Source organism: Calypte anna, chromosome 4A (assembly GCF_003957555.1).
Source record: "Calypte anna isolate BGI_N300 chromosome 4A, bCalAnn1_v1.p, whole genome shotgun sequence".
Lineage (NCBI taxonomy): Eukaryota > Metazoa > Chordata > Aves > Apodiformes > Trochilidae > Calypte > Calypte anna.
Genome location: NC_044248.1, coordinates 30,666,979 through 30,679,803, shown reverse-complemented (window position 1 = coordinate 30,679,803; position 12,825 = coordinate 30,666,979). Strand labels below are relative to the sequence as shown.

The following is a 12,825-nucleotide window of genomic DNA, read 5'->3' as shown; positions in this document are numbered from 1 at the left end:
TCCTTATTTAAAAACATTCCCCCCCCCTGTGCCCCACTTTCAAAAAGCCATCTGCCTGTTTTAACCAGTAAAGTCATGCTGCAAAGCTGTCTAAGCCCTCATGGACATGCTTAATCAAGGCCTCTATTGGTGGAGTTCCAGAAACCTGCAGGGTGCTCTCAAATTACACAAGAATGAGTAAGTTGCAATTGTTGACATCTTCAGTATAAAATGCTTCAAATGAAGTGTATCTCGCAGCATTCAGGCTGGCATCTCAGCATTCTGAAGATTAGTAAAAGTAGCTAAACTTGCGTGCTCTGGTATATATGCAAGTAATCTCTTCACTGGACAAACCCAAAGAAAGGTAGACCAGTTGGCCTAGCAGGTTGTTCATGGCTAATCAACTTCAATAAAAGCACAAGGTCCTCCTGCCTTACAAAAACCCTCAAAATTCTAACTCCCGTTTTCCTTGTAACAAAGATAAATATCTGACAGGCCTTGGGATTGTAAATACATTCAGATGAATGAGGTCAACATCTGCATTTGTAAGACAAGCTGCCACAGCTTAATTTCCAAAAGACAACTGGTTTATTCAGGTTAAAAAGGGGCAACTGACTGGAGCCCTGAATGCAAAGCAAAAGAAAAAAAATTTGTATGATATTTCTGGAGTGAGATATTTACTGCATTAACTTTTCAGTGTACACTGTGCAGCCTCCATAGACCTTTAATTAAGCTGTTTGAAAACACATACCTGACAGTAAAAGCCCAGATATTCAGCTGTGCTTACCTTTGAAGAAGCAATCTTCATTGTGTACAATGGTGACCTTTTTCTTCTTCAGACAGGCAGCCCGATGCACTTCACAGTGGTTTTCATAGAATTCCCCATCAGAACCACATACAGGCTTGTAATGTGGCTTGCAGTGCTCCATGCATAGACACTCAGCTTGGCCAGTCTCTCCATTCACAACACAGTGTCTACCCAGACCACAGTACTTGTTTTCACATGATCCAAAATGGCCATTTTGACTCATATACCCTTAAAAAAAAAAAAAAGAAAAACACAAAAAAGTAGCTTTAGATATTAATTACTCTGTTTCATTGCATGCAAGATACAAAAGGATTGTATTATGTAAATTATGTGTATGTATGTCCTGTTACAACATTGACTATTGTTCAACATCGGTCTGCCATTCTCCCCCTCCAGTCTGCCCTGGCGAGGCCACAGCTGGAATACTTCATCCAGTTCTAGGTTTCCCAGCTCAAAAGAGACAGGGAACTACTGGAGAGAGCCCAGTGGAGGGCAACAAAAATCACTGGGGGATTGGAGCATCTCTCTTATGAGGAAAGGCTGAGAGAGATGGGAATCTTTAGCCTGGAGAAGAGAAGGCTGAGGGGAGACCTTGTTAATGTCTACAAGTACCTTAAGGGTAGGAACAAGAAGATGGAGCCAGACTCTTCTCAGTAGTTCCCAGTAACAGGATGAGGGGCAATGGGCACAAGCTTGAACATAGGGAGTTCCATTTAAACATAAGAAAAAACTTTCTCTATGAGGGTGACAAGGCACTGGTACAGATTGCTCAGGGAGGTTGTGGAGTCCCCTTCTCTGGAGCTATTCAAAACTTGCCTGGTTTGCAGTCCTGTGTAATGTGCTAAAGTCCTGTGTAAAGACAAGACCTATTCTTCATTAAAAATATTACAGTAAATTATGTCTAAGTGCATATTGAAGCTTGTCACCTTAAGGTTGCCATGCTGTTGCATGTAATAGGATAATGCTTTCTGCAGACAAATGTGCTAGAGAGAGCATGCAACCATTAAATTTGGCTTCAATATGACAATTTTTTTTTTTTACTATTTTGTAACACTTTCAGAGGACAAAATTAAGATGCCTACATATGCACCTCTAATGTTGTCTATCTAATATAATTAAATTACAGTGATTTTTATACACATGCATGAAACAGTAGAGGACACGCTCGTGTTTGTTATAATTGTTCATGTATCAAACTCACTTGAAAGTGACAAACTCCAGTCAACATTAAATATCTCCTGTAAGCTTATGAAAATATCACTCCTTGCACCACTATATACAGGCAACAGACATTAATTGACAGAAATCATTGTAAATCCAGCTTCTTTCTACTATTGTTAACCTCGAATAAAGTCTTGCTATGTCTGAGAGTACTGTACAGCACAGGCCATGCACACACATTTCAGAATTACAGGAATTGTTTGAAGTAATAGGACTGTTGTAGTTTGAAACCAAAGTCCATAAACCATTATTATTTCTGCTTTCTGAATTGGAAGATAAAGATCTCAATCTGACAGCTGCTCTGAAATACTGAGAGGTGTGCGGTGACTCAACAATACACTGTGCTGTATATTCCATGGATTTAAAAACCAATTTAAGACTTCACTTGGGGCATAATTTTAGTACTATAATTGAATCTGATGCCTGAATGCAAAACAGCTACTTTCAAATGAGAAAGAATTATTTGCATAATATATATTAATATTTATAATATTGGTATGTCAGCATATACCAATCATTTACATCAAATAAACATGTAAGCTTTCTGCCCTAGTGAAAAACAGTATGACTTTGTTGTGAAGCATTTTATAAATGCCTCCATTTCATGCTATTAATTACTCCAAAACAATACACATATTTGCATATGTCACTGTATACACAACTCCCATTGAAATCAACAGTAAAATTCCCATTGACCTCCATATAGGAAGGATTCTTTCTTCAGACATAGTCTTCCCCTTAAGTTCATCTATTTTTATGCCTTCATCATGTTTAACGAAAACTGTTCTCTGCTATTTCTAACTTAGGAACTTGCAGATCCGATAATGTAACACAATATAAATGTTGACGAAAAGGAGCAATTATGCAGTGTTTCAAGTGTTTTATAGTATCTAAGAAGAAACAATTTAAATGTTTATTCTTAACCATTAGTTGATGGAATTGTTATCTGATCACTCATAGGAAAAAAAAATAAAAACCATGCAATTTTAAATGATGTGAGTAAAAGTTCACAAACAACTTTGATAAAAACTTGAAGTAACTGTGCATACAGTTCTGAAAATGTAAACAAATATTTAAAAGCTACTGAGAGACAAATATTAATGGAATTAGACATAGCTCATTTAATTTTATTTTTTTTTAAATAAGGCAGTGACACAAATCTAGGAATTTTATGACAGCCAACAGAAAACAAGGTTACAGAAAACAATGGCACTGTTGTGGATCAAATCAAATTAGCAAAAGGTAAAAGGCACAGGCAGTCATCTTGCATTTTTTTCTTTCACCCAAGTTAAGAGATACAGCACACTGAATGGTAACTTCTGCAACTGAATAATAAACAAAGAACTAGTTGTGATTACTATTGAGACAGAAAATTTCCCATGTACACTTACATTTCCTCTTTATGTTTCTGGGAATTATTCATTAAATACTTGGACAAACACACTTTTGATTCAGAGGAATAAGCCAGTAAAACAAAGGAGGTATCATGTTTTGAAAAGCCTAGTAAGGGGTGCTTACTTGCTATGAATAAAAAGCACTGACATTTTATTGACAAAACTTAAAACAAAAGCAAAATGTTTGACAAAATATTATGACACAATGCCAGTAACTTTTCTGTTTAAACAAATGCATGATCTTCAAGTCTTTTCTCCTTGCCAAGTAAATCTTTAAAAACAGAGAAAAATATACTTCTGATATAGTAAGAACTTGTAGGTATAACAAGGTTTAGTTAATAAAGACAAGTAAAGCACAGCTTGTTTATTGGTCTGGTCCCCTAGGTTTGTTTAGAAAGATCCAAGTGTTTTTTCTTACTGGTAGAGGTAAATTACTAGCAGGGTGTCATGGTTTAACACTGGCCCGGCAATTAAACCAAGTAACAGACGCTCTCTATTAATCTCTCTGCCCTCCTTGATAAAGAAAGATAGGGGAGAGAGATAAGGGAGAGAGACTTATGGGTTGGAAACTAAACTACACAATTTTAATGAAACAGTAATGATAAATAGGAAAAATTACTAAATATATACAAATATACAGGAAAATGGAAACCACGTTCCTCCCCCCTTTTCCCCAATATCTCTCACATCACCACCGAGGCTGCAGGGCAGCCCTGGGAAAGTCCAGGCTGGACTCCTGGAGTCGGCAGCAGTCGGGAACTGGAGGCAGGAACACACAGATATGGGCTGGCATGGATCAGGACCACAGGCAGACGAATGGACAGAATCCTTCCAGGATGCCGGGGAAGGAAGGGAAGCAGGAAATCAGCTTGGCCCTCATGATCCCTCAAATTTATACTGAGTATGGGATGGAATACTCTGTTTTGTCAATTCTGGCATCTATCTTGTCTGTTACTCCCCAAAGGAGGGCTGCAGGTGGGAGAAACTTGCTGCCAATCTCAGCAAGTGCAACCACTCACAAGAGACCTAGCCAAAAGCAAAAGTACAAGACAGAAAATCACCTCTATCCTAGCCAAAACCAGGACACAGAGCATTCAGGAATCTTCCTTATTATGCTTTTGTCTTTAAGCTGTGTTTCTGTAGTACCATGGTAAAGGGAATGAAAACTCAAGTGTACAAACTAGCCCTCAAATAAAATTAACTTCTGCTTTTCACTGTCTTAGAGATATTAAAAAAAAAGCCTTACTTTCAAATTGAAAAAACATATATGAGAATGAAAATGTTTCCTGAATTAAGATAAAAACCCCACACATTACAAAATGTCATTAAAAATATATTATGCCAAAGACAGCCAAAGCAGTCATGCAGGTTTTTAAGCTTCCTTTGAAGCTGAAACTCTAAACAGACATAAAATGAAGGAACAAACAAAAAGAATGGAGTTTTTGTTCTAAAAAATGGAGAACACTAAAATTTTTTTGCTTTTAAGAAAAATTTTAATAAAACCAGCTTTGAGCTGTCACTGAGGATTCCTCATATATGTTTCCTAAATTAAGACCTATTTAACAGCACCCGCAGTTGAGCAAGTTTTAGGTCATGATTGTATCGTTTATATGTAGATGTTTTAGCATTCAAAAGGCTCACAGGTACCCTTTTTCCTTTAACTGCTCAGTTTAGAGAAACATCACACAAAGGACTGGAAATTCATGGCACTATGACTTGCCACGTTCACAGCCATAGGCTGGAAAGTAAACAGACTTTCTGGTAGTTGAGCCCTCTGTCACAAGCTCAGATTTTTCTTCATTATTATTATGTTCCTAACAACATAATTTGCATTCACTGCTTCTATCATAATGTGCTGCACTATTTACACACTATCTGAAACAAAGTGGCAGCTATTTCTGGAGATAATACATCATTACCTTGTGTACAAATAACTGATACTGATTCTGGGGTCAACTGTCCTGTTCCTCTCTCCCACTTTAAAAGAATTACAGCTCTAGAGATGCATTTTTGTACAATATATTATCTGTGAAGGGCTTTACCAAAACTTTAATCCTAATATTTGTAAGTGTTAAGTGTAGCTTCAAGTTTCACATGAAGAAGAAACATCTCAGGGAAAGGAGACAGAAGAGGAAAAGAAGATTGATCACCACCCACCATTAACACTGGTTGGGCATTAACATTGACAAAGAACACAGCATGAACTGAACTGCTCATAACAATTTTTAAAAAGCTCTAGACTTTTTCTTTTATTCTATTTTAAAAGCTGTAGTATTTTAACAGCAGTTCTTTGATAAATTTTGATATCACTTTCAAGAAATTTTGATACACTAGCTTGTAGATGCAAGGTCTGGACATAACACTAACACTGCATTTGTCATTGTTTATTTTGATTGGTAATATTAAAGACAGAGGGCAAAATTCAAAGAAAAGAGTATTATTTCAGTGTAGATAAAAATTATGAATAATTTTTCAATTCAGTGCTTACATTAATAAAGTTCCCCCACATAGCTAGCTATAGAAATACAGGATTTTAAACTCTCTTTAGCCAATGTATTCTCTAAACCGGGTATTAAAGGGCCTTACCCTAGCACATGATTTGATTTTCAGCTGCAGCATCTTTGGTAGTTTGCTGTGTAAGCCTACATTGTAACAGACTATAGTTTTAAAAACTGACCACTAAATTATCTTCATTCCAAATTAGATTAGCTAAGCTTCTGGAAACACTACTAGAAATCCTATTTCAAGCATTTTTCTGAAGATACAGGGAAGGACCTCTGAAATATGGTCATCTGGGAAAGGGTGGTGTGTATAGAGAGAAATCTCATCTTTGGTCATATTCATGAATTTGCATGCAAAGTAATTCTAATGCATGTCTTATTTCTTGTAAGAAATACTTAAATGTCGGTATACAAATACAAATTTGTATTCACTGTTTATTCATGTTTCTGTGACTTACACTTAACTAGAGAACACCTTCAATTTAAAGAGTCTTTTGTATCACTAACTATAATCTTAAACTCATAAAACCAGCAGAAAATACAAGCCCAGACTGCCAAAAGTCACCTTTGAAACCCTAACTTTAAGGAATCATCCTTAAAAAGAATACAACCTCACATTCTTTTCAAAGTAAGCATAAACTGGGAGATCTCTTGTCTTTCAACTTAAAAGTCCTTTCTCACCTTTTCATATACAAATTGTTTTTTTTTTTCTTTCAATTTGTTTAGAAGTGTAAGTTTTATCACCTGAAGAAAAAAATATAAATTATCTCTACAATACATTCTTAAATTCTTTGTTTACATGTAGCAGTGGAGGCAGAAGACTGACACTGAACTGTGGCAAGAAATTAGAGTGGAGAAAGATTACTTAAATAGTAGCATTTCTCCTGACTTGAGAAAAACAAAGTCAAGAATATAAAAACCAAGATACAATAGTGAAGTGTTAAGAGCTCATTTCTCTTAAGAAAAACCTACTTGTATGTCTAATTAAATTTGGTTAAAGAAAAAGGGCTAAGATTTGTCACATCACAGGTATGAAGAAAAAAAATCTTGTAGATTACAAAAAATTTTTAAATTATGGTCCCTCACCACAAGGAAAATGCAGTTATAGCTTGAATACAACAATTATGAATAAAACAGAGAAATAGCACCTGGAATAAATCCTCTTCATAAGAGTGAGAGAGTATTCACAAAGGGATGACCAAGAGAAGAATTTTTCTGAGGAGGTGTTCAACGACTCATAGAATTATAGATTAACAAGTCTGAGGAACTCTGCTGCCTTCTGCTGCTAAAGAACAATCTTTCAATGTTAATGCAATGAAATGCAAGCTCAAAGAAGTTCAAAAGATGAGCAGTATACAGGCACAACGATGTGGGACATCATTCTAATTAAGTACAACAAAATGCCTGAATGTATTCAGTTACAAAAAAATTTTTAAAAATTAGTGGATAAAACGGGCTGGCCAGTTTTAAACCACAAAGCAGATTACAAATACGAAGCTCTGTCAAGCAGTTCCTACTTGTGCACTCTTTTCCCTAACTCTGCTAGCCTTAGATGTCATTGAAAGTAGCAATTTGGAACTCCTCAAAGTTTCTAGGAGGCAGAGGCAAAAAGGAACTTCATATCCAGAGCAAGAGTGGTTCAAAGAGAAAGAAAGGGGGATGGGTGATAGAAAGCAACACACATGGTTAAGCGTGCATTTGCTATGCCATGGTTTTCTTTCAGCAATCGACCAAGTAAGCTGGAGTACTTCATACAACAGTTTACTTTGTCCTTGCCTGCTACCAGGTTCTGACTGGTTTTGACTGTAATGTCCTCTCCTTTATTCTTTATTCCTTCTTCTTGCCTTCTTTATTCTTTGCCCAACTCACCTCCCAGATACACACACAAAATATTCCCTTCCCCTCCCATTTTGAAGGGGGACTAGAAGTACTGTAAAGACTTGCACCTGCTTAGAATTTGATTTAAAACTTCTGGTATGCTCAATATTTTATCAGCGAGAATTGAGAAAAAGGCACAGATACCATAACTACATGTGACTTGTTTTTAACCTCAGAATTCAGGACAAATACACTTAGAAGAATGTATTGTGTATTTAATTAAAATTACTTTCATATTCTCCTGTAAATTAGGAACAAAATAAGGGAAAATGTCACACTTCCAAAGGAGCAAACATGTTCAGTTACAGGGATTAAAAAAGATAAACCTTGTAATACCAAGATGATTTGTAAGTATTACATACTGAGCTATCAACATGAAATACTGAAAACTCCCAAATAAGTGTATGTGTTGGTCAGAAGTAAGTCAGCTTAGTAGTTTTGTCCATGTGAATCCCTTTTTTCTTACCAGCACTCCAGCAAACTTAACAGAAATTAACTTCCTCAGAAGAAAAAAAAAAATAATATAGCCTCAGCTTGAATCAAATTGAAGACAGTGACCTAAACACCACATAAGCAGCCCCCAACCATAACTACCACTACATAAAAAACCAAAACACCTTCTGCTTACAGGGCAGAAACTCTTCTCCCCTTCTCAAGCCTTCACATGCTCTTTACCCTTCCTCTTAGCTGACCCTTTATGTTCTCCCCACTCCCCGGAAGGGGCCGCCCATTTCCCCACCCTGCAAGGGAGGCCCAGCAGCTTGCCCAGCCCTCTCTTCCTACAATTGAGATGATTTTCTGGGGACTCCTGATTCTTCTCTCATTCCTAGGGCTATTCAGCATCTGCTCAGCTGCCGTGGTATCAGACTATAACAAATGAGTGTGACAACTTCCATGGCACAGCCTTTCCTTCAGAGCAGCACCCTGTTCAGATTTCTGCCTGAACCACAATCAATTTGGCCACTGAAACTCTGCTGGGCAGTACTCTGGCCTTGTGACCAGACAGCAGGGCCCCTTGTAGTCCTTACAGCCCAGGGCTCTGGGGGTTCCTCAGGTGAAGTTACTGTCCTGGCTAGGACTCTTCACATGCTTGTTAAAGTGTTGCTACATACTTCTGTGCTCCTAGGAAGAGATTTGGTACTAAACTAAGGCTTGTAAAAATACCATCTGTTGATCATCATGCTTACATTTGACAAGTGGCCATTGAATTGGTAATGGTCTCTATCAGTGGCCTTGAGAAATTTATCTTGCCATACACAAAAGAATGAAAATCACAGCTGAACAGATTTGGAATAACTGCACTGCTGGAACAATATGTACACATAGAATGATGTGAATCAAGTGGTTTCAAGCCAGCGATTCATTACTTTCAATTAAATCCTGTTGTACCTAGCATTTACTATGTTTTCCTTTCTCATATATTACCTATGTCATTTGAAAAATATTTATTATTCATTTAACATCAAGCCAGTGGCAAAGAGTATATGCTCTAAAACCAAGTGGGAAATGACATGTTTGCCTCATCACCAATACATGGACCTTTATTCAAATGTTTGATTGCTTTTATATTACAGCTCAGCAGGCAATCCTCTGTTCTGCCAAATGTATTACGCACTGTCAGTGAGAGCAGGAAATGTGCATCACATCAACAGCAGTTTTGAAAAGGTCATAGTTTGAACAGTCTTTCAAACATAGTTTGCAGAAACATAGCTTGCAGAAAATCACAAAGGGCTAGCTTAGTTCTCAGTCCGACAACCTCAGTGTTGCTTACCTGTTATTTAAAAAACAAGATGATTATTTTTAGCAACAATGATAAAAAACCACAAAACTCACAGTTGAATTATTGACTGGAATTTCCCTTTTGCTTAGTTAAAAATTAGAAAGGCTGTTAGGATTTGGTCTCAAGAACCAAAGTAGTAATTATTATACCACACAATAATATTAACTGATCCTCTGTGGTGATGTTTCACATGAAGAACAACAGATTTGTCAATTTTGATCTAATGGTATAGTAAAAGACTATTGTTTCCTCCACAGAGACATGTGGCTTGCCCTGGAATTAAATATGCTTCTATATGGAGCATTATAAAGAGAAAATTTGACTTCCCCTGATCAGGTCGTTGGTACTATCAAGTAATTCAGATACAGATATTCATAATACAGATAGTATACATTTCCTGAGTAAGACATTGAAGCAACTGTTTTATTGGGGCCTTTTTACAACAAAGCCCTCCCGACAGCATCGTAATGGCTTTCTGTTACCCTCCCCAGAAAATCTACTTCTCCTAAAAAAAGTAGCACAGCCACTGAGCAGCATTTATGATTTGGTTAAAGTGCAGTGTTATTCCTGTTCAAGGAAAGCTAAAAGAGAAAAATCAAACGTCTTCAGTTTTACTGATTAGAAACATTTGCTCCTAGTGAATTTAACATTTTCTATTTTTCTGAGATTGTTTCTAAGGAACTGTGGTGGGTTGACCCTGAATGTCAGGTAAGCACCTACCCAGTCATTTGCTCACACTTCCCCAGGAATTAAGGAAGAATTCAATAAGGATTTGATTCACCAGTTCCCTTCCGCAGGCAGATGCCCAGCCATCTCCTTTAGACTTGCACACTTCATGGCATGCCTTAACCACCAGTGTCTCCTTTTTCCTCCTTTCCCCCAGCTGTTACTGCTGAACACAGTGTCAGATGCTATGAGACATCCCTTTGGTTGGTTCAGGTCAGCAGTCTCAGCTTTGTTCCTTCCTAGCTTCTTGTTTTGAGGTGGTGCAGAGTGGGAAAAAGGAAAGACCTTGGTGCTGTGTAAGCCTGGTCCAGCAACAGCTGAAACCCAACACTGTCTTGGGCACCAATGTACAATGCAGCACTATGGGGGCTGCTATGAAGAAAATAAACTTCATCTTAGACAGACCCAGTACACAAACACTGTGTGAGAGCTTTGTAGGCATTAGTAAATTCAGCAAGGTAAGGGGTAAGGGGAATGGCTGGAACTTAAGGTCTACTGTTAATCAGTGGGCTTTTCTTAGGAAAAAAGTATATTTAGGAGAATGCGATTATAGTTTTTAGAGAATTTATAATTCAATTTATTTGACAAAAGTAGTAAGAGATTAGTATTTTCCATGTCTTTTACCTGTGTAGAAGATAAACACATGACATTTAACACTTTAAGGGTTATTAAGGTGAGCTATCTTTATAAGCCCTTCAGAAAGAGTAAGAGCAAACCACTGCATACTTATATTGCAAATATGAGTACAGGTCTTAGAAGATGCTTAACAAACTTTGACAACAATTACCCAAGTGTGGATTTCTGAAAGAAAAAAAGAACAAATAAAACCAAACCAAAACAAACAAAACGAAAAGAAAAAACAAAAGAAAAGAAAACAAAAGAAAAGAAAAAACAAACCTTTAAAAACACCATTCCGAAAGGTATGCAATATGGAAAATACAATTTAGATAAAGTAAACAATCTCTTAAAAACAAAGATGTCTCTTCAAAGAATAGAAATACATATGGTGAAGCAATACCACTTGCCTCTGGACCTTGTTGAAACCAAATCACTTGAAATAGGCTTGAACTTCCATGACAATTCTGCCATTTGATGGTAGCTATAAAGCACAGCAAAATGCATGGTGTGTGCACCTCTTGTTTCAGAGCAGGGTTGATCTTACCTGCTCCGTATACTCGGTAAAATTGTGTTTTTTCCTGAAGGAGTTACAAGTTAACCCAAAATATCTACAATTATCAAAAATCGCTCTAGAAGCTACACCATACTAAAATGAAAAGGCAAAGTGCTTTTCCAGCTCTCTGAGAAGAGACAATATTGCTCCATAAAAACTAAAAATTCATGGAAAAGTGAAGTACCAAAAACTGTCAAATTGACTTCTGATATGAGAATATTCATTTTTGAAAAATTTATAACAGCAACAGTCCACATAAACAGTCTATGGGGGTTGGACTCGATGATCTCTTATGGTCTTTTTATATTAGCAATATCCTAAAGTGTGTAAAATTCCTGAACATGTGTATAAGAGCATAAATACATGTAAACATAAATATTGATCTCCAAATTAATATAACGGTTAATACACATAATATAGGACACTTTAAAAATTATTTTTATTAAATCCATGTTGTTAGGGACATATTGAGAAATTAAAATGTGACTAAAATAAAGTTAGTCTTTTGAAAGCTAGATTTGGGGAATAATCTCATTATTTTGACCTGTTGAAGCTATCACTTCTGTATCTCACATACTCACCAGCCTGTAATCAAATAAGTACTCCTAACTCTGATTTTCCCGCATTTTCAACTGATGCTTGCAAGTTATTGTCAACAGAATAGTTTTTTCCCTATTGAGCAAAAGTTTATTTTTGGAGGCAATAACTGTACCCCAGAAAACATTTCAGTGCTTTTTCCCAATACATCCTGTTTCCTTAACTTGTCTTTTTCCATGAAAACATGAAATTGAGAGATTTCTCTGAGAAATAATCTATTATAATGCTCCTTACAACATAAATTTAAGGTAGGACTTCTCAGGAAGTGCCTCAAACCTCACTGATATTCCAGCCTTTGTGGTGATCTGTGGTCCCAGAATCTAAACTCAAACAATGTGCTTGTATTTTTCATAAACTGCAAAACAGTATTCAGACTAGGTCTACAACACTTACTACATTTAGACAGAGAGCTCAGATAGAACTGACAAACGCTCAGGCTGGGACCACCCATGGCCACGAAGAACATGAATTTTTAAATCTGCATCACACGTCACTGCCCAGCTCAGGAAGCGGTGTTGAAGAGACCAATTTTCACTTAACGACTGTATAAGCATTAAATAATTATTGATGATAATTATGTTCAAGAGAAAACAGTCTGTTATAAGGTGTGTTTTTTCCCTTGAGTTTTTGATTTGCTTTCCTTTGGTTTTATTTTAATCTGCTGAACTGGTCAGTAGTTTAAATTCTTGAAATCAACTCTGCAACAATTTTGTTCCAGCTTGGTTTTTCACTTCCCTGTGAAAATAATCTTTTACTATCATCTGGGAAGA

General features: G+C 36.7%; 1 protein-coding gene across 1 annotated transcript in view; it reads right to left on the bottom strand.

Moving 5' to 3' along the window:
* The window catches only part of FSTL5 (follistatin like 5), a 253,234-nt gene that overhangs the window by 171,240 nt on the left and 69,169 nt on the right, over positions 1–12,825 (bottom strand). Inside the window, 1 exon segment of the mRNA XM_008493813.2 lies at positions 767–1,015. Coding sequence (XP_008492035.2) covers positions 767–1,015 — 249 coding nt within the window.